Below are 22,676 nucleotides of genomic sequence, written 5' to 3'. Positions count from 1 at the left end.
TGTAGGGGTTATGGGTAGTGTACCTGTTGTAGGGGTTATGGGTAGTGTACCTGTTGTAGGGGTTATGGGTAGTGTACCTGTTGTAGGGGTTATGGGTAGTGTAGTGTACTTGTTGTAGGTGTCATGTGTAGTGTAGTGTACTTGTTGTATTTTTTTTATGGGTAGTGTAGTGTACCTGTTGTAGGGGTTATGGGTAGTGTAGTGTAGTGTACCTATTGTAGGGGTTATGGGTAGTGTAGTGTACCTATTGTAGGGGTTATGGGTAGTGTAGTGTACCTGTTATAGGGGTTATGGGTAGTGTACCTGTTGTAGGGGTTATGGGTAGTGTACCTGTTGTAGGGGTTATGGGTAGTGTACCTGTTGTAAGGGTAAGCTAGCTGGGTCTGTGGTGGGAAGCGGTTGACCCCGGGGGTGGGGTTCATGGCCTTGCTGTCGAAGCTGCGGCGGTCAAAGTAGGACAGCTGCTTCCTGTAATACTCCTCATCCTCGTCAGCATCGTAGTGGTTGGAGGAGTGGGACACGTCATCCAGGGGTTTAGACCCAGGGGGATTCTGGGGCTCTGGGGCTCTGAGGGGGAGATGGAGGGAGCGAGGGACAGTCAGAGAGCAGCACAGATAAACGTTTTGCGTTGGGGTCAATTACATTTCAATTCCAGTCAATTCAGAAAGTAAACCAAATTCCAATTGCAATTTTTTTCATTACTTGAAATGGAATTGACCCCAGCCCTGATACACTTACAAATCCATTCCATGGGGTAGAGGGTAGAGTGAGAGACAGGATGACCAGTTAGAGAGCTCCACAGATCCACACAGACAGATCCACACAGGAGAAAGTAGAGCAAGCGACAGACAGTGAGAGAGAAGGACAGGGACAGACAGAGGGACAAACATACAGTCAGACAGACAGTGAGACAGAGGGACAGACAGACAGTGGGGTACACAGACAGACAGTGAGACAGACAGTCCGTGGATCAGCAAGAGTACAAACATGGATAAATACAGGAGAAGGAGAGAGACGGGTAACTGTACCGATCAATACAGGAGAGAGACGGGTAACTGTACCGATCAATACAGGAGAGAGACGGGTAACTGTACCGATCAATACAGGAGAGAGACGGGTAACTGTACCGATCAATACAGGAGAGAGACGGGTAACTGTACCGATCAATACAGGAGAGAGACGGGTAACTGTACCGATCAATACAGGAGAGAGACGGGTAACTGTACCGATCAATACAGGAGAGAGACGGGTAACTGTACCGATCAATACAGGTAACTGTACCGATCAATACAGGAGAGAGACGGGTAACTGTACCGATCAATACAGGAGAGAGACGGGTAACTGTACCGATCAATACAGGAGAGAGACGGGTAACTGTACCGATCAATACAGGAGAGAGACGGGTAACTGTACCGATCAATACAGGAGAGAGACGGATAACTGTACCGATCAATACAGGTAACTGTACCGATCAATACAGGAGAGAGACGGGTAACTGTACCGATCAATACAGGTAACTGTACCGATCAATACAGGAGAGAGACGGGTAACTGTACCGATCAATACAGGTAACTGTACCGATCAATACAGGAGAGAGACGGGTAACTGTACCGATCAATACAGGTAACTGTACCGATCAATACAGGAGAGAGACAGGTAACTGTACCGATCAATACAGGAGAGAGACAGGTAACTGTACCGATCAATACAGGTAACTGTACCGATCAATACATGAGAGAGACAGGTAACTGTACCGATCAATACAGGACAGAGACAGGTAACTGTACTGATCAATACAGGACAGAGAAAGATGGTCTTCACATTACAGCACCATGTTCTGTTTTCCTGATGCATCCTGGGAGCTGCACTGTCTAACATGTCCACTAGGTGGAGCTCTGGGGTTGACAGTGATAAATGGACCAGGTGGATTTTCTCACCATTGTCCTTCATCCACCTCTTTATATACATTTAGTATATACCACAGGTCTGATCCAATGTGACTTCCAGGACAGTATGTGATCATTTCTGGGGGTTGAACCCATAACCTTGGTGTTATTAGCACCAGGGCGGTGCCGTGCTGTGTGTATATACACACACCTGTAAGTAGGTTTCTCCTGCTCCAGGTTGCTGAGGGAGTTGGCTTTGGGGAAAGGACCAGGTGCAGTCATAGGTCTGGGCAGGTCCGCAGGCTGGAACACCAGATAGACCAGAGGTTAAAACAGAATAACGTACAACTACCCAGGTTGTCCACTATCTGGTCAAGTTGCAGTCAGAAGCACCGCTCAGTTCTACAATGTATCTTCTTCAAACCGTAACCACAGTGCTAAATTTATGCCCGTCACCCAATCTTCAATTAAGAACAATAAGCAAAATGTTTTGTTTTCATTAATTTGTACTATATATCCCATTTTGACTTGACAGCTTGGCCTTATAGTGGGAACCAACTACACAACCTCACATGTTAGCCTGGTATCCAATCACATTCATCAGTGGTTTGTTGCCCCAATCACACGTTACTCTGCCAGAAGAACCCCCATTTGCCACTGATCAGTAGGCCTACTTTATATTCTTTACAAGTACCCCCCCCCCCCCCCCCTGGATGTGTTGCTTTCCTCTCCTTGCCCCCCAACCTGGAGTTGAACCAGGGACCGTCTGATCACATCAACAATTGCCTCCCACAAAGAATCGTTACCTGTCGCTCCACAAAAGCTCCGCGGCCCTTACAGGGCAAGGGAAACTACTTCAATGTCTCAGAGTGAGTGACGTCACCGATTGAAACGCTACTAGCGCGCACCGCTAGTAGCAATTTTCACACTACATATAGGCCAAGTACCCCCAGACATCCATTATAACTACCAGGGCTACTAGTACCCCAGGCTGAGACCCCCCAGACATCCATTATAACTACCAGGGCTACTAGTACCCCAGGCTGAGACCCCCCAGACATCCATTATAACTACCAGGGCTACTAGTACCCCAGGCTGAGACCCCCCAGACATCCATTATAACTACCAGGGCTACTAGTACCCCAGGCCAAGTACCCCCAGACATCCATTATAACTACCAGGGCTACTAGTACCCCAGGCTGAGACCCCCCAGACATCCATTATAACTACCAGGGCTACTAGTACCCCAGGCCAAGTACCCCCAGACATCCATTATAACTACCAGGGCTACTAGTACCCCAGGCTGAGACCCCCCAGACATCCATTATAACTACCAGTGCTACTAGTACCCCAGGCCAAGTACCCCCAGACATCCATTATAACTACCAGGGCTACTAGTACCCCAGGCCGAGTACCCCCAGACATCCATTATAACTACCAGGGCTACTAGTATCCCAGGCTGAGACCCCCCAGACATCCATTATAACTACCAGGGCTACTAGTACCCCAGGCTGAGACCCCCCAGACATCCATTATAACTACCAGGGCTACTAGTACCCCAGGCCAAGTACCCCCAGACATCCATTATAACTACCAGGGCTACTAGTATCCCAGGCTGAGACCCCCCAGACATCCATTATAACTACCAGGGCTACTAGTACCCCAGGCTGAGACCCCCCAGACATCCATTACAAGCATGCGGTCTAGGTGTTTGGCCGTGTCATGGTATAAGAGACATACCCTCATCACGGTGGAGTCGCCAGCCTCCTTGGCCCGGTCCACAGACACCGACCTCTTATTCTCAAACATCTTGACCCTGTTGAGCACCGACTGGGGCTTCATGGCTGGGTCGTCCCTTTCCTCCTCTCCCCGGGGCGGTGGAGGGAGGGGTTTGGACCCCGCGTTTACCCCCATCTCTCCCGGGGAGGCCAAGGGCTCAGGTTTGTGAGGGGGAAGGGGCGGGTCAGAGGTCATTAGAGGTTCACGGTTGTAGCCACCGCCCCGGCTGGGAGGCACCGGGTTATAGGAGGGCCTCATGACAGGAGCAGAGTCTCCGTAATACTGCTTGGGGGGTTCCGGGGAGCGGGGAGAGCTGAGGCAGTAGCCGTGAGGGGGCTCGGGCTCGTAGGGAGAGCAGGCGTCGTAAGGGCCAGCCGAGGGCGGGAGAGACGGTTCATCATACCGCATTGGCCCTGGAGGTTTACCGTGACGAGGCTTGCCGTCGTAGCCCTGCATCCCCGCCGGGGCCTCATTGTAGCGGGGTTGTGGGGGGCTGTAGTCCCTGACGGGGCCGTCCTCATAGGGGGTGGTCCCCCTGGGGGTGTAACCCTGCTGGTGGACCAGGGCAGGCTGGTACCCCGGGGGCTGGGGAGAAGAGGTCTGCTGGTCGTAGGGGGGCCACCGGCCATCATCGTAGTTTTGAGGCACACGGTTGTCGTAGTGCAGGTGAGAGTCAAAGTTCCCCTGGGGAGGCTTTGGTTCGGCGTAGCCCCCCCTGTCGCTACAGAAGGCGTAAGGCGGGTGGTCGTACTGGCGGTATGGCTGTTTGTCCTGGTAGGGCTGCTGGGTGTAGCTCAGAGATGACTTCATGCCGCCGTGGTTCACTCTCACTGGTTCCTCCAGACTGTACAGATCCTTCTTGTACATCTGCAGGGGAGAGACATCCAAGACAGACATCAGAGCTTGGTATCTACCAAACTAGCTATAGTAGTAAACTACCTGGTCAGAGCTTGGTATCTACTAAACTACCTGGTCAGAGCTTGGTATCTACTAAACTACCTGGTCAGAGCTTGGTATCTACTAAACTAGCTATAGTAGTAAACTACCTGGTCAGAGCTTGGTATCTACCAAACTAGCTATAGTAGTAAACTACCTGGTCAGAGCTTGGTATCTACTAAACTACCTGGTCAGAGCTTGGTATCTACTAAACTACCTGGTCAGAGCTTGGTATCTACTAAACTACCTGGTCAGAGCTTGGTATCTACTAAACTACCTGGTCAGAGCTTGGTATCTACTAAACTACCTGGTCAGAGCTTGGTATCTACTAAACTACCTGGTCAGAGCTTGGTATCTACTAAACTACCTGGTCAGAGCTTGGTATCTACTAAACTAGCTATAGTAGTAAACTACCTGGTCAGAGCTTGGTATCTACCAAACTAGCTATAGTAGTAAACTACCTGGTCAGAGCTTGGTATCTACTAAACTAGCTATAGTAGTAAACTACCTGGTCAGAGCTTGGTATCTACTAAACTAACTATAGTAGTAAACTACCTGGTCAGAGCTTGGTATCTACTAAACTACCGGTAGCTATAGTAGTAAACTACCTGGTCAGAGCTTGGTATCTACTAAACTAGCTATAGTAGTAAACTACCTGGTCAGAGCTTGGTATCTACTAAACTAGCTATAGTAGTAAACTACCTGGTCAGAGCTTGGTATCTACTAAACTAGCTATAGTAGTAAACTACCTAGTCAGAGCTTGGTATCTACTAAACTACCTGGTCAGAGCTTGGTATCTACTAACCTAGCTATAGTAGTAAACTACCTGGTCAGAGCTTGGTATCTACTAAACTACCTGGTCAGAGCTTGGTATCTACTAAACTACCTGGTCAGAGCTTGGTATCTAGTAAACTACCTGGTCAGAGCTTGGTATCTAGTAAACTACCTGGTCAGAGCTTGGTATCTAGTAAACTACATGGTCAGAGCTTGGTATCTACTAAACTACCTGGTCAGAGCTTGGTATCTACTAAACTACCTGGTCAGAGCTTGGTATCTACTAAACTACCTGGTCAGAGCTTGGTATCTACTAAACTACCTGGTCAGAGCTTGGTATCTACTAAACTACCTGGTCAGAGCTTGGTATCTACTAAACTACCTGGTCAGAGCTTGGTATCTACTAAACTACCTGGTCAGAGCTTGGTATCTACTAAACTACCTGGTCAGAGCTTGGTATCTACTAAACTACCTGGTCAGAGCTTGGTATCTAGTAAACTACCTGGTCAGAGCTTGGTATCTAGTAAACTACCTGGTCAGAGCTTGGTATCTACTAAACTACCTGGTCAGAGCTTGGTATCTAGTAAACTACCTGGTCAGAGCTTGGTATCTACTAAACTACCTGGTCAGAGCTTGGTATCTACTAAACTACCTGGTCAGAGCTTGGTATCTAGTAAACTACCTCGTCAGAGCTTGGTATCTACTAAACTACCTGGTCAGAGCTTGGTATCTACTAAACTACCTGGTCAGAGCTTGGTATCTACTAAACTACCTGGTCAGAGCTTGGTATCTACTAAACTACCTGGTCAGAGCTTGGTATCTACTAAACTACCTGGTCAGAGCTTGGTATTTACTAAACTACCTGGTCAGAGCTTGGTATCTACTAAACTAGCTATAGTAGTAAACTACCTGGTCAGAGCTTGGTATCTACCAAACTAGCTATAGTAGTAAACTACCTGGTCAGAGCTTGGTATCTACTAAACTAGCTATAGTAGTAAACTACCTGGTCAGAGCTTGGTATCTACTAAACTAACTATAGTAGTAAACTACCTGGTCAGAGCTTGGTATCTACTAAACTACCGGTAGCTATAGTAGTAAACTACCTGGTCAGAGCTTGGTATCTACTAAACTAGCTATAGTAGTAAACTACCTGGTCAGAGCTTGGTATCTACTAAACTAGCTATAGTAGTAAACTACCTGGTCAGAGCTTGGTATCTACTAAACTAGCTATAGTAGTAAACTACCTAGTCAGAGCTTGGTATCTACTAAACTACCTGGTCAGAGCTTGGTATCTACTAACCTAGCTATAGTAGTAAACTACCTGGTCAGAGCTTGGTATCTACTAAACTACCTGGTCAGAGCTTGGTATCTAGTAAACTACCTGGTCAGAGCTTGGTATCTAGTAAACTACCTGGTCAGAGCTTGGTATCTAGTAAACTACCTGGTCAGAGCTTGGTATCTAGTAAACTACATGGTCAGAGCTTGGTATCTACTAAACTACCTGGTCAGAGCTTGGTATCTACTAAACTACCTGGTCAGAGCTTGGTATCTACTAAACTACCTGGTCAGAGCTTGGTATCTACTAAACTACCTGGTCAGAGCTTGGTATCTAGTAAACTACCTCGTCAGAGCTTGGTATCTACTAAACTACCTGGTCAGAGCTTGGTATCTACTAAACTACCTGGTCAGAGCTTGGTATCTACTAAACTACCTGGTCAGAGCTTGGTATCTACTAAACTACCTGGTCAGAGCTTGGTATCTACTAAACTACCTGGTCAGAGCTTGGTATTTACTAAACTACCTGGTCAGAGCTTGGGTGAATAAGATTTCTGATGTATCAATTATTACAGATGGCAAATTAAGTTGAAAACTGGTAAACCTTGTTGGAAAACTATAGTTTTCAAACAGCTTTGAAACAAATAATAATAACAAATAATAATAACAAATAATAACAAATAATAATAATAACAAGTAATAATAATAATAAATAATAATTAAAAAAAAAAAAAATAATAATTAAAAAAATAATAATAATAATAATAATAAATACTAATAATAATTAATAATAAATAAAAATAATAATAATAATTAAAAAAAACAAAAAAAACAAACAATAATAATAATAAAAAATCAATAATAAAAAAGGAACAGAAAAAAATGACAGAAACTACAAAATAAATCCCCCAAAAATGTAGTCAGAGAGGAATGAATTATTAAAGAGAGGTTAACCTGAAACCTGACGATAAGGACTGAACACAGATCAATTGAGATACAACACATCATCATACATACAATTCAATAGTAACTAATAACAACAAACATCAAGTCAAAGTGCAAGTAAACAAGCAATTCTCGTATCAATTATTCCTTATCAGAGCTGAATGCATATTTGACAAGAAGCCTTTCAAGAATGACTGAAAATGTTCAAATCCCTCATCACCAAATCACATTTTCCGATTTATGTTGTCAATAGTGTTTTTTTTCCTCTGAACGGCTTCATTTCAAAAACAGGTGATATGTAGCCTTTAGACAGCACATCTCGTAACAACAGACAGTTACTTCCTATGGAAGAAGCTCTGTAAACATTAAAACTTCTACACGAGTCAATACTACAACGGAAGATGTACAGTTACGCAGTTTTAATATGCAAGTTTTTTTTTTCTTTTCCCATAGGTAAAGTCAACTGCTTTTTGACAGAGACTAGTAAATAACAAGAATACTGTCTGCAGGTTAGCATAGTTTATCATGCAACCAACATTCAGTTTTAGCATCTTATGCAACTACAGTCTACTACATACTAGCATTACAACATACAGTACATCTACATGTGCCACTGCAGGTACATTTGACTAAAATCCAACTACAGTCAGAGAAGTTAAATAAGTAAAGAAGCAGAAAGGAAACCAAACCATGCAGACGAAGAGGAGGAGACAACAGTAACCGTTAATGCTGGTGCTCGTTCTTCTTATCCTGGTCACACCGTAAGACTCCCAAATGTACCGCACCCTATTCCCTATATAGTGCACTACTTTTGTCCGGCTCTGGCCAAAAGTAGCGTACCAAATAGGGAATGGGGTGCGGTTTCAGATTTGCCCACAGACGGCCGGACAGCCGACCCCCCCCCCCCCCCCCCACGACTACCAGCCCACTGTGATTGGTGCATGTGTACTGACTTAGTCACACAAGGTGTGTGTTTGAGATTGACTATATTCTGCACAATCACTGATCATACAAGTCACCTTTGCTTGCATCCCAAATAACTAAGCGAAAATAAGCAATTCTGTGCCTCCATTGTCGCCTTGCTCCAAACTCCTTCCCTAAAACACGCCGATAGGCTAGATTCTTGCTTTCTGACTGGTCAAAGGTCAGTGGTCACACAGCGTGGGCGGGGCATGCAGACAGAGAGCCAGTCAGAGGAGAAAGAAGCGTGTGCGAAGAAAAAGACAGGCAAGTTAAAATAGAACAGCAGGCTGGGGGGCGGGGCAGAGAACCGGGCGGGGCAGTTAAGGGCGTGACTGGCCCAGGCCCGGTCCAGGTGCCCAGGTGTTCTAGTGGGGAAACAGGTAGGTGCTGGGGTGGTGGTGGTAGGTAGGTGAGTACCTTGGGTTCAGGACCAGGGACGAGCTGCGATTGAGACAGTTGTTGGGGTTCGAGTGATGGTGGTGTTGGGGGCGGGGCTAGCTCAGTAGGGGCGGGACTGGGGCTGCTAAGAAGTGAGTCTGCAGCCTGAGGAGCTGCAACTGGAGCCTCCTCCTCCAGGTCAGGGGTCATACCCTCAAGCTGCAGCACAGGCTGCTGTGACTCAGTCTCAACAGCAGGGGGAGCCACCGCCGCAGGAGGCAGAGAGGAAGGAATAGCCAGAGCAGCATCATCTTGCTGTGAAGTATCGTTAAGAGACATTTTATTGCAACAGGCCGCCAAGCGGAAGAACACAGAAACACTCCACAAACTACAGCAGTTTCTCTCTCCGTCTCCGTAGTAACCTTCTCTCTATGTTCCTCCTCCTGGAATCATTTTGACACCAGCCAGATGCAACAACATGGAGACAACAGAAAGCCTTACAATATACATTCTTTGTGTATACTAAAGCATATAAAGGGTTAGTGTAGGAACAAACACATTGTATTGTTTACCAGCGGCACAAACATCACTCTGAAGAACATAGAATACAGTTGAAGTCGGAAGTTTACATACACTTAGGTTGGTGTCATTAAAACTAGTTTTTCAAACACTCCACAAATTTCTTGTTAACAAACTATAGTTTTGACAAGTTGGTTAGGACATCTACTTTGTGCATGACACAAGTACATTTTCCAACAATTGTTTATAGACAGATTAATTCACTGTATCACAATTCCAGTGGGTCAGAAGTTTACATACACTAAGTTGACTGTGCCTTTAAACAGATTGGAAAATTCCAGAAAATTATGTCACGGCTTTAGAAGCTTCTGATAGGCTAATTGACATCATTTGAGTCAATTGGAGGTGTACCCGTGGATGTATTTCAAGGCCTACCTTCAAACTCAGTGCCTCTTTGCTTGACATCATGGTAAAATCAAAAGAAATCAGCCAAGACCTCAGAAAAGAAATTGAAGACCTCCACAAGTCAGGTTCATCCTTGGGAGCAATTTCCAAACGCCTGAAGGTACCACGTTCATCTGTACAAACAATAGTACGGAAGTATAAACACCATGGGACCACGCAGCCGTCATACCGCTCAGGAAGGAGACGCATTCTGTCTCCTAGAGATGAACGTACTTTGGTGCGAAAAGTGCAAATCAATCCCATAACAACAGCAAAGGACCTTGTGAAGATGCTGAAGGATACAGGTACAAAAGTATATTTATCCACAGTAAAACGAGTCCTAAAGGCCGCTCAGCAAGGAAGAAGCCACTGCTCCAAAACCGCCATTAAAAAAGCCAGACTACGGTTTGCAACTGCACATGGGGACAAAGATCATACTTTTTGGAGAAATGTCCTCTGGTCTGATGAAACAAAAATAGAACTGTTTAGCCATAATGACCATCGTTATGTTTGGAGAAAAAACGAGGCCGCTTGCAAGCAGAAGAACACCAGCACGGTTGGGATGGAGCAGTTTCATGTTGTTGTTTCAGGCAGCTTGTTTCATGTTGTGGGGGTGCTTTGCTGCAGGAGGGTCTGGTGCACGTCACAAAATAGATGGCATCGTGAGGAAGGAAAATGATGTGGATATATTGAAGCAACATCTCAAGACATCAGTCAGTAACTTAAAGCTTGGTCGCAAATGGGTCTTCCAAATGGACAATGACCCCAAGCATACTTCCAAAGCTTAAGGACAACAAAGTCAAGGTATTGGAGTGGCCATCACAAAGCCCTGACCTCAATCCTATAGAAAATTTGTGGGCAGAACTGAAAAAGAGTATGCGAGCAAGGAGGCCTACAAACCTGACTCAGTTACACCAGCTCTGTCAGGAGGAATGGGCCAAAATTATCCCAACTTATTGTTGGAAGCTTGTGGAAGGCAACCCGAAACGTTTGACCCAACTTAAACAATTTAAAGGCAATGCTACCAAATACTAATTGAGTGCATGTAAACTTCTGACCCACTGGGAATGTGATGAAAGAAATGAAAGCTGAAAGAAATAATTCTCTCTACTATTATTCTGACATTTCACATTCTTAAAATAAAGTGGTGATCCTAACTGACTTAAGACAGGGCATTTTTACTAGGATTAAATGTCAGGAATAGTGAAAAACGGAGTTTAAATGTATTTGGCTAAGGTGTATGTAAACTTCCGACTTCAACTGTATATCACATGTTATAACGTCATTTCAGCCCGTTTTACCCACAGAGAGGCATCTACTGCTATATCTCCACTCTTCCCTCCCTCCCTCCCTCCACTCTTCCCTCCACTCTTCCCTCTCTCTCCTTTCCCTCCCTCTCTCCTTTCCCTCCCTCTCTCCTTTCCCTCCCTCTCTCCTTTCCCTCCATCCACTCCACTCCTCCCTCTCTCTCTCTCCTTTCCCTCCCTCCACTCCTCCCTCTCTCTCCTTTCCCTCCCTCTCTCCTTTCCCTCCCTCTCTCCTTTCCCTCCCTCTCTCCTTTCCCTCCCTCTCTCCTTTCCCTCCATCCACTCCACTCCTCCCTCTCTCTCTCTCCTTTCCCTCCCTCCACTCCTCCCTCTCTCTCCTTTCCCTCTCTCTCCTTTCCCTCTCTCTCCTTTCCCTCTCTCTCCTTTCCCTCTCTCTCCTTTCCCTCCCTCCACTCCTCCCTCTCTCTCCTACCTGCTGAGGAGTGGCGGACATCTTGAACTCGGACGGGTCGACGCAGTTGGCCGGGTCGTGCTGGTATCCAGAGTAACCACCAGACGAGGGGTCCTGGATGACTGGCGGGTCCTCTCTGACTGGCTCTGAGGAGCGGGTGATGGCTGGCTCAGTGGGCAGGCCAACCTAATGGGATTTAGAAACTGGAATTACAACAAACTGAGACGTTTTAAAACGAAAATGAGGTGCACTATATATACAAAAGTATGTGGACACCCCTTCAAATTAGTGGATTAAGCTATTTCAACCCCACCAGGTGTATAGAAATTGAGCACACAGCCATGCAATCTCCATAGACAAACATTGGCAGTAAAAGCTCAGTGATTTACATCGCGGCACCGTCATAGGATGCCACCTTTCCAACAAGTGAGTTTGGCCCTGGTAGAGCTGCCCCGGTCAACTGTAAGTGTTGTTATTGTGAATTGGAAACATCTAGGAGTAACAACGGCCCAGCCGCGAAGTGGTAGGCCACACAAGCTCACAGAATGGGACCGCCGAGTGCTGAAGCTCGTAAAAATCTTCTGTCCTCAATTGCAACACACACTGCCGAGTTCCAAACTGCCTCTGGAAGCAACGTCAGCACAAGAACTGTTCATCGGTAGCTTCATGAAATGGGTTTCCATGGCCGAGCAGCCGCACACAAGCCTAAGATCACCATGCGCAATACCAAGTGTCGGCTCGAGTGGTGTAAAGCTCGCCGCCATTGGACTCTGGAGTAGTGAAAACGCATTCTTTGGAGTGATGAATCACGCTTCACCATCTGGCAGTCCGACTGACTGGGTTTGGCGGATGCCATGAGAACTCTACCTGCCCGAATGCATAGTGCCAACTGTAAAGTTTGGTGGAGGAGAAATAATGGTCTGGGGCTGTTTTTCATGGTTGGGGCTAGTGCCCTTAGTTCCAGTAAAGGGAAATCTTAACGCTACACCATACAATGACATTCTGTGCTTCCAACTTTGTGGCAACAGTTTGGGGAAGGCCCTTTCCTGTTTCGACATGACATGAGATGTTTGACGAGCAGGTGTCTTAAAGTAACTGTATTCTTCATAATTCAGGTATTTTTGACTGCGAACATGAATGAAATCAAAAATCTATTTCAGAAATAAAATTATCTAATATTTAAAAAATAAAATAAAAATGTTTTTAAAAATCGGACCGACCTCGTCATTGAGCGTCTCGTCTAGTTCCTGGTCAGTGTAGGCCCCGCCCTCTGTGTCCGTGTCCTCATAGTCAGAAGTGTGGCGGCTGTCCGTGCTGTACATGGAGTACTCACTGCCCGGGGCTGACAGATATGACAGACGGTCATCATGGATGTCTAGGTCATCGTCCGGCGCGCCGTCCGCCTGGGGAGAGGAGGAGGAAGAGGGAGAGGAAGAGGAAGAGGGAGTGGTGGATGGGAAGAAATATGCAGTTTTTTTAGGGTTGCTTCAGCAGGTGAGTCAGAAATGATTAGATGTTATTCAAAAGAAGCTCAATGCGTTTGGAAAGATCATATTTACGAGTGAAAAAAAAAAATTAAACCGTGAAACTACAGTTGAGTGTTTCTCTCACCTTGCCCTCTGACACCCAGACCAACTGGTTCTGTTGCTGCTGGACGGTCTCCTTCAAAGCTCCGTACCAGCCATCGTTCATGTTGTTCATGTTGATGGTGGCTAACAGACGACAGAAGGGTTACCATGTTACCGGTTAGCATGATGCTGCCCATTTAGCATGAGAACAATTCAACATGACTGGATCCCTGAGGTATTCCACCAGATATAGTGGCCTTATTACACGGAAACAAAAAATGTAAATGAAACATGCAACAACTTCAAAGATTTTACTGAGTTACAGTTCATATAACGAAATCAGTCAATTTAAATAAATAAATTAGGCCCTTATTATTTATAGATTTCACGACTGCAGCGCGACACATTTCCTTCACATAGAGTTGTTCATTGTGGCCTGTGGAATGTTGTTCCACTCATCTTCAATGGCAGGAACTGGAACACGCTGTCGTACACGTTGATCCAGAGTATCCCAAACATGCTCAATGGGTCACATGTCTGGTGAGTATGCAGGCCATGGAAGAACTGGGATATTTTCAGCTTCCAGGAATTGTGTACAGATCCTTGTGACATGGGGCCATTCATTATCATGCTGAAACATGAGGTGATGGCGGCGGATAAATGACACGACACTGGGCCTCAGGATCTCATCACGGCATCTCTGTGCATTCAAATTGCCATTGATAAAATGCAATTTTATTCGTTGTCCGTAGCTTATGCCTGCCTGCCCATACCATAACCCCACCTTCACCATGGAGCACTCTGTTCACAACGTTGACATCAGCAAACCGCTCACCCACACGATGCCATACACTCTGTCTGCCATCTGTCCTGTACAGTTGAAACCGGGATTTATCAGTGAAGAACACACTTTTCCAGTGTGCCAGTGGCCATCGGAGGTGAGCATTTTCCCACTGAAGTCGGTCACGACGCCAAACTGCAATCAGGTCAAGACCCTGGTGAGGACGACGAGCACACAGATGAGCTTCCCTGAGCCAGTTTCTGACAGTTTGTGTAGAAATTCTTCTGTTGTCCAAAATCAACAGTTTCATCAGCTGTCCGGGTGGCTGGTCTCAGATGTTCCTGCAGGTGAAGAAGCCGGATGTGGAGGTCCTGGGCTGGCATGGTTAGATGTGGTTGTGAAGCCGGATGGACTTACTGACAAATTCTCTAAAATTACGTTGGAGGCGGCTTATGGTAGAGAAATTAACAATCAATTATCTGGCAACAGCTCTGGTGGACATTCCTGCAGTCAGCATGCCAGTTGTACGCTCCCTCAAAACTTGAGACATCTGTGGCATTGTGTTGTGTGACAAAACTGCACTTTTTAGAAGTGGCTTTTTATTGTCGCCAGCACAAGGTGCAAATGTGTAATAATCATGCTGTTTAATCAGCTTCTTGATATGCCACACCTGTCAGGTGGATGGGTTATCATGGCAAATTTGTGCACACAAATTGAGAGAAATAAGCTTTTTGTGCTTATGGAACATTTCTGGGATCTTTTATTTCAGCTCATGAAACCATGGGACCAATACTTTACATGTTGTGTTTATATTTCTGTTCAGTGTAGACACCCGTGTGAATCATTCACATTTGTTAACATGCTACTTTCATGACCAAGCAATCAAAATGGTTCCAGAATCAAAATGGTTCCAGAATCAAATGGTTCCAGAATCAAATGGTTCCAGAATCAAATGGTTCCAGAATCAAATGGTTCCAGAATCAAATGGTTCCAGAATCATAATTATGAGCAGTATGTGTGTGAAAATGGCTGGTTATTTAACAGGGCCAAAGATATCTTGTGGACTTCCTCTGGGATCTATTCCTGAATCCTTGTTCTTTTAGTAACAGATTTGAACAACATCTCATAACACCGGCATAATATAGACCCATTTCCCAGCCACGTCATGAAAAGTTGTGCATGTTCTCACCAGAAAGATGCAATGACTTCAAATGCAGCAAATTAATAAACTCGTGGCTGAAGAATTGCAACATTTACCTGGACCTAACTCTGCAGATCGTGCTACTGGGTGATCGATCAATCAATCAATAATATAATAATACTTTTTGCAAAAATAATGTTATCTTTAATTTACAATATGTAAAAGCTATGAGAATAGAAAGGTTCAGAACTTTTGTGAAGCATCACAGCACAGTTGAAAAATATATGGCAAATAGAAATCCAATATGGATGGTGTTACGAGATAGATGGGAGGTGTTGAATGGAGCTGAACGGTGGGACTAATAACAAACAAAAGATAACTAATGTAAAATATACTGTGTCTGTAAAATGTATATAGTATGTAGAAGCCTAAGTATTGTTGTTCATTAGTTTACTCCAATTATGGGAGGGGTGGTAGGATTAGTGGAAAATAATAAAGAAAAATATATTTTAAAAAGCTGTGTATATTATATATATATAAATATTTATTTACAAAAAATATGGATATATATATATTTATTTACAAAAATATATGGATATATATATATTTATTTACAAAAAAATATATGGATATATATATATTTATTTACAAAAAATATGGGGGATTGGAAATGATGCAGACAATTACATTGATAGAAGCTACATCTGCAATAGTAAAGCTGATCTATCCACTAAACAACAAACACGTAATCAGTTGGTTATCCTCTACAACATGGCAGATGTCGTCGGAGGGTTGATTACCTAGAAGCTGGCAAGCCAGCGAGGCAATGTAAAACATCCCAAATAGAGCTAGACGAAGCCAGAAGAATAATCTACGTGTTGGTGTAGCCATCAGTCTGGTGTTTTCAGGTCAACCTCACTGTTAAGTTAGTCAAGGTTCCGTCATCAGGGTTAGCTATTGCGCTATAGATATTTTTGTTACGAGGATGTGGGCACATCACTCGTACGTGACGATTGCTTGTAAAATAAATAAATCGGTAAACGTCAAAGGTGACATTTTAAATGCCTCCCTCAGTACTTACTGGTGAAGAGATGGAGGTTGTTCTTCCTTAGTTTCAAGTCTCTCTCTAACTCTACTCTCCTCTTTCTCCTCTCCTCTCCTCTCCTCTCCTCTCCTCTCCTCTCCTCTCCTCTCCTCTCCTCTCCTCTCCTCTCCTCTACTCTCCTCTCCTCTACTCTACTCTACTCTACTCTCCCCCTTCCCTCAGTACTTACTGGTGAAGAGGTGGTGGTTGTTCTTCCTTAGTTTCAAGGCTCTCTCGTAGAGTTTCCGGGCTGACTTCCTGGACTCGGAACAGAGCCTGGTTCTCATGTTCTTGACGCCCTGCTTGCTGTCCGGGTTGAGGAACACCACGATGGGATACCACTGGGCGTAGTTCAGACGATCCACCGCGTTGGGGGTGATGTCCAGGACTGCATGTTTATCCTACACCAGACAAGACACCATAACTTAGTTGACTTAGCCATTCCTTTTAGCGACTAGTGGAGCAGAGGGCCTCAAACAGACCGTCAGTGCATCTCCAGTGAATCCTGTTCTTGGCAGTTCTCTGTGCATCGTCAGTGGAATAGCATTGGACAAAGGCTACATTTGAAATAGTCATTCTGACCGCATCACAAAAATATCTAAAACCGTACATAACCAACACCACAACAGTTTTACAATCACAAACACTGTCCTATTGAAATGAGCGACTGTATGTTTAAAAGAAAACTCACTCTGTCGATGATCTGCTTGATAGTGTGGAGACGGATGATTCCTGAACTACGCTGGTCTGTCCCTGCGTCTCTAGGTTCACTCTCTGGAACACAGGGGAAGGAACGGTTTCATCATTCTACAATCAAACTGTTAAACAGAATTCTAGAATCCTCAGAGCATTTGCACGTCATTCTGATACGCCGCGTTACTCATTTGCACGTCATTCTGATAAGCTGTGTTACTCACTAGCACGTCATTCTGATACGCCGTGTTACTCACTTGCACGTCATTCTGATACGCCGTGTTACTCACTTGCACGTCATTCTGATACGCCGTGTTACTCACTAGCACGTCATTCTGATACGCCGTGTTACTCACTAGCACGTCATTCTGATACGCCGTGTTACTCACTTGCACGTCATTCTGATACGCCGTGTTACTCATTTGCACGTCATTCTGATACGCCGTGTTACTCATTTGCACGTCATTCTGATACGCCGTGTTACTCACTTGCACGTCATTCTGATACGCCGTGTTACTCATTTGCACGTCATTCTGATACGCTATTACTCACTTGCACGTCATTCTGATACGCCGTGTTACTCATTTGCACGTCATTCTGATACGCCGTGTTACTCACTAGCACGTCATTCTGATACGCCGTGTTACTCACTTGCACGTCATTCTGATACGCCGTGTTACTCATTTGCACGTCATTCTGATACGCCGTGTTACTCATTTGCACGTCATTCTGATACGCCGTGTTACTCACTAGCACGTCATTCTGATACGCCGTGTTACTCACTAGCACGTCATTCTGATACGCCGTGTTACTCACTAGCACGTCATTCTGATACGCCGTGTTACTCATTTGCACGTCATTCTGATACGCCGTGTTACTCATTTGCACGTCATTCTGATACGCCGTGTTACTCACTTGCACGTCATTCTGATACGCCGTGTTACTCACTTGCACGTCATTCTGATACGCCGTGTTACTCATTTCCACGTCATTCTGATACGCCGTGTTACTCACTAGCACGTCATTCTGATACGCCGTGTTACTCATTTGCACGTCATTCTGATACGCCGTGTTACTCACTTGCACGTCATTCTGATACGCCGTGTTACTCACTAGCACGTCATTCTGATACGCCGTGTTACTCATTTGCACGTCATTCTGATACGCCGTGTTACTCACTTGCACGTCATTCTGATACGCCGTGTTACTCACTTGCACGTCATTCTGATACGCCGTGTTACTCACTTGCACGTCATTCTGATACGCCGTGTTACTCACTTGCACGTCATTCTGATACGCCGTGTTACTCATTTGCACGTCATTCTGATACGCCGTGTTACTCACTAGCACGTCATTCTGATACGCCGTGTTACTCACTTGCACGTCATTCTGATACGCCGTGTTACTCATTTGCACGTCATTCTGATACGCCGTGTTACTCACTAGCACGTCATTCTGATACGCCGTGTTACTAATTTGCACGTCATTCTGATACGCCGTGTTACTAATTTGCACGTCATTCTGATACGCCGTGTTACTCACTTGCACGTCATTCTGATACGCCGTGTTACTCACTTGCACGTCATTCTGATACGCCGTGTTACTCACTTGCACGTCATTCTGATACGCCGTGTTACTCACTTGCACGTCATTCTGATACGCCGTGTTACTCACTTGCACGTCATTCTGATACGCCGTGTTACTCACTTGCACGTCATTCTGATACGCCGTGTTACTCACTTGCACGTCATTCTGATACGCCGTGTTACTCACTAGCACGTCATTCTGATACGCCGTGTTACTCACTTCCACGTCATTCTGATACGCCGTGTTACTCACTTGCACGTCATTCTGATACGCCGTGTTACTCACTTGCACGTCATTCTGATACGCCGTGTTACTCACTTGCACGTCATTCTGATACGCCGTGTTACTCATTTGCACGTCATTCTGATACGCCGTGTTACTCACTTGCACGTCATTCTGATACGCCGTGTTACTCACTTGCACGTCATTCTGATACGCCGTGTTACTCATTTGCACGTCATTCTGATACGCCGTGTTACTCACTTGCACGTCATTCTGATACGCCGTGTTACTCACTTGCACGTCATTCTGATACGCCGTGTTACTCACTTGCACGTCATTCTGATACGCCGTGTTACTCATTTGCACGTCATTCTGATACGCCGTGTTACTCACTAGCACGTCATTCTGATACACCGTGTTACTCACTAGCACGTCATTCTGATACACCGTGTTACTCACTTGCACGTCATTCTGATACGCTGTGTTACTCACTAGCACGTCATTCTGATACGCTGTTACTCATTTACACGTCATTCTGATACGCCGTGTTACTCACTAGCACGTCATTCTGATACGCCGTGTTACTCACTAGCACGTCATTCTGATACGCTGTTACTCACTTGCACGTCATTCTGATACGCTGTGTTACTCACTTGCACGTCATTCTGATACGCCGTGTTACTCATTTGCACGTCATTCTGATACGCTGTGTTACTCACTAGCACGTCATTCTGATACGCCGTGTTACTCACTTGCACGTCATTCTGATACGCCGTGTTACTCATTTGCACGTCATTCTGATACGCCGTGTTACTCACTTGCACGTCATTCTGATACGCCGTGTTACTCACTTGCACGTCATTCTGATACGCCGTGTTACTCACTAGCACGTCATTCTGATACGCCGTGTTACTCACTAGCACGTCATTCTGATACGCCGTGTTACTCACTAGCACGTCATTCTGATACGCCGTGTTACTCACTTGCACGTCATTCTGATACGCCGTGTTACTCATTTGCACGTCATTCTGATACGCCGTGTTACTCATTTGCACGTCATTCTGATACGCCGTGTTACTCACTTGCACGTCATTCTGATACGCCGTGTTACTCACTTGCACGTCATTCTGATACGCCGTGTTAGTCACTAGCACGTCATTCTGATACACCGTGTTACTCACTAGCACGTCATTCTGATACGCCGTGTTACTCACTTGCACGTCATTCTGATACGCCGTGTTACTCACTTGCACGTCATTCTGATACGCCGTGTTAAGTCACTAGCACTTCATTCTGATACGCCGTGTTACTCACTAGCACGTCATTCTGATACGCCGTGTTACTCACTTGCACGTCATTCTGATACGCCGTGTTACTCACTTGCACGTCATTCTTATACGCCGTGTTACTCACTAGCACGTCATTCTGATACGCCGTGTTACTCACTTGCACGTCATTCTGATACGCCGTGTTACTCACTTGCACGTCATTCTGATACGCCGTGTTACTCACTAGCACGTCATTCTGATACGCTGTTACTCACTTGCACGTCATTCTGATACGCCGTGTTACTCACTTGCACGTCATTCTGATACGCCGTGTTACTCACTTGCACGTCATTCTGATACGCCGTGTTACTCACTAGCACGTCATTCTGATACGCCGTGTTACTCACTAGCACGTCATTCTGATACGCCGTGTTAGTCACTAGCACGTCATTCTGATACGCCGTGTTAGTCACTAGCACGTCATTCTGATACACCGTGTTACTCACTAGCACGTCATTCTGATACGCCGTGTTACTCACTTGCACGTCATTCTGATACGCCGTGTTACTCACTTGCACGTCATTCTGATACGCCGTGTTAAGTCACTAGCACTTCATTCTGATACGCCGTGTTAAGTCACTAGCACTTCATTCTGATACGCCGTGTTACTCACTAGCACGTCATTCTGATACGCCGTGTTACTCACTTGCACGTCATTCTGATACGCCGTGTTACTCACTTGCACGTCATTCTGATACGCCGTGTTACTCACTTGCACGTCATTCTGATACGCCGTGTTACTCACTAGCACGTCATTCTGATACGCCGTGTTACTCACTAGCACGTCATTCTGATACGCTGTTACTCACTTGCACGTCATTCTGATACGCCGTGTTACTCACTTGCACGTCATTCTGATACGCCGTGTTACTCACTTGCACGTCATTCTGATACGCCGTGTTACTCACTAGCACGTCATTCTGATACGCCGTGTTACTCACTTGCACGTCATTCTGATACGCTGTGTTACTCACTAGCACGTCATTCTGATACGCTGTTACTCACTAGCAAGTTCAAACAGATCAGGCTCCTCCCGGGAGATTTTCTCTCGTGCCACGTCTGCGATGGGTCCAAATACCACCACCGGTCTGAGGAAACCAGCTAGACAAAGGATCAGAGGACAGACAGACAGACTGGTGTATCAGTAGTGTTCCATCCTACCCTAAAGGTCATCAGAGGACAGACTGGTGTATCAGCAGTGTTCCATCCTACCCTAAAGGTCATCAGAGGACAGACTGGTGTATCAGCAGTGTTCCATCCTACCCTAAAGGTCATCAGAGGACAGACTGGTGTATCAGCAGTGTTCCATCCTACCCTAAAGGTCATCAGAGGACAGACTGGTGTATCAGTAGTGTTCCATCCTACCCTATCATAAGGTCCTTGGCTCTATATAGCCAGTGATCTAGTATAACCTTTCTACATTTACTGAGAAATAGAAAACGTTGGTGGTACGTTAAGACATATGAAAACGGTGCTCTGTTCTCCTTTAAATAAAACACTCCAAACATCACTATTAGACAGAGAGACAGACGGAGGGGTTAGGGAGGAGGAGGGGCTAGGGAGGAGGAGTTAGGGAGGAGGGGCTAGCGATGAGTTAGGGAAGAGTGAGGGAGGGGCTAGGGAGGTGGAGTGAGGGAGAGGGGCTAGGGAGGTGGAGTTAGGAGGGAGGAGGAGCAAGGGCAGGAGGGGCTAGGGAGGACAAGTTAGGGAGGGGCTAGGGAGGAGGAGTGAGGGAGGAGGGACTAGAGGTGGAGTTGGGGAGGAGGGGCTAGGGAGGACAAGTTAGGGAGGGGCTAGGGAGGAGGAGTTAAGGAGGGGCTAGCGAGGAGGGGCTAGCGAGGAGGGAATAGGGAAGAGGGGTTAGTAAGGAGGGGCTAGCGAGGAGGGGCTAGCGAGGAGTTAAGGAGGAGGGGTTAGGGAGGAGGGGTTAGTGAGGAGGGGCCACTATCAGAGTTGTCGGTCCTCACCCTCTCTCAGCACCACCCTCTCGTAAGCGGGGAACTTGGTCTGTACGGGCTGGGCCGACAGGTCCTCTCTGCTTTTCCTCAGGTTCCTCTTGGAGCTCCTCAGGCCCCTGAACCTCCAGAAGTCTGCCCTGTCGCCCCCTGCTGTCTTAGGGAGGGTGTACTGCATGCTGGACAGCTGCTCCGCTCTGGAGACACCAGAGAACATTTGTTATATTATGTTTTTCTCCGTAACAGAGAATGAGATGTCGCTCTCTGTAAAACCCAGATGCAGGTCTAATGAGATGTCGCTCTCTGTAAAACCCAGATGGAGGTCTAATGAGATGTCGCTCTCTGTAAAACCCAGATGGAGGTCTAGTCTATTGAGATGTCGCTCTCTGTAAAACCCAGATGGAGGTCTAGTCTATTGAGATGTCGCTCTCTGTAAAACCCAGATGGAGGTCTAATGAGATGTCGCTCTCTGTAAAACCCAGATGGAGGTCTAGTCTAATGAGATGTAGCTCTCTGTAAAACCCAGATGGAGGTCTATTGAGATGTAGCTCTCTGTAAAACCCAGATGGAGGTCTAGTCTAATGAGATGTAGCTCTCTGTAAAACCCAGATGGAGGTCCATTGAGATGTAGCTCTCTGTAAAACCCAGATGGAGGTCTATTGAGATGTCGCTCTCTGTAAAACCCAGATGGAGGTCTAG

At 45.9% G+C, this 22,676-nt stretch overlaps 1 protein-coding gene across 1 annotated transcript in view; it reads right to left on the bottom strand.

Moving 5' to 3' along the window:
* tjp1b (tight junction protein 1b) overlaps positions 1–22,676 on the bottom strand; it is a 70,970-nt gene that overhangs the window by 9,098 nt on the left and 39,196 nt on the right. The window contains exons 13-22 of the mRNA XM_038998565.1: positions 21,990–22,174; positions 21,028–21,123; positions 16,884–16,966; positions 16,383–16,593; positions 13,230–13,330; positions 12,839–13,021; positions 11,640–11,804; positions 3,627–4,532; positions 2,098–2,189; positions 358–567 (exon numbers count right to left, since the gene is read on the bottom strand). Of these exons, the coding sequence (XP_038854493.1) occupies positions 358–567; positions 2,098–2,189; positions 3,627–4,532; positions 11,640–11,804; positions 12,839–13,021; positions 13,230–13,330; positions 16,383–16,593; positions 16,884–16,966; positions 21,028–21,123; positions 21,990–22,174 (2,232 nt within the window). The remainder of the gene's footprint in view (positions 1–357; positions 568–2,097; positions 2,190–3,626; positions 4,533–11,639; positions 11,805–12,838; positions 13,022–13,229; positions 13,331–16,382; positions 16,594–16,883; positions 16,967–21,027; positions 21,124–21,989; positions 22,175–22,676) is intronic.

Source organism: Salvelinus namaycush, chromosome 8 (genome assembly GCF_016432855.1).
Source record: "Salvelinus namaycush isolate Seneca chromosome 8, SaNama_1.0, whole genome shotgun sequence".
Classification (NCBI taxonomy): Eukaryota; Metazoa; Chordata; class Actinopteri; order Salmoniformes; family Salmonidae; genus Salvelinus; species Salvelinus namaycush.
This window is presented reverse-complemented; position numbering and strand designations above follow the sequence as displayed.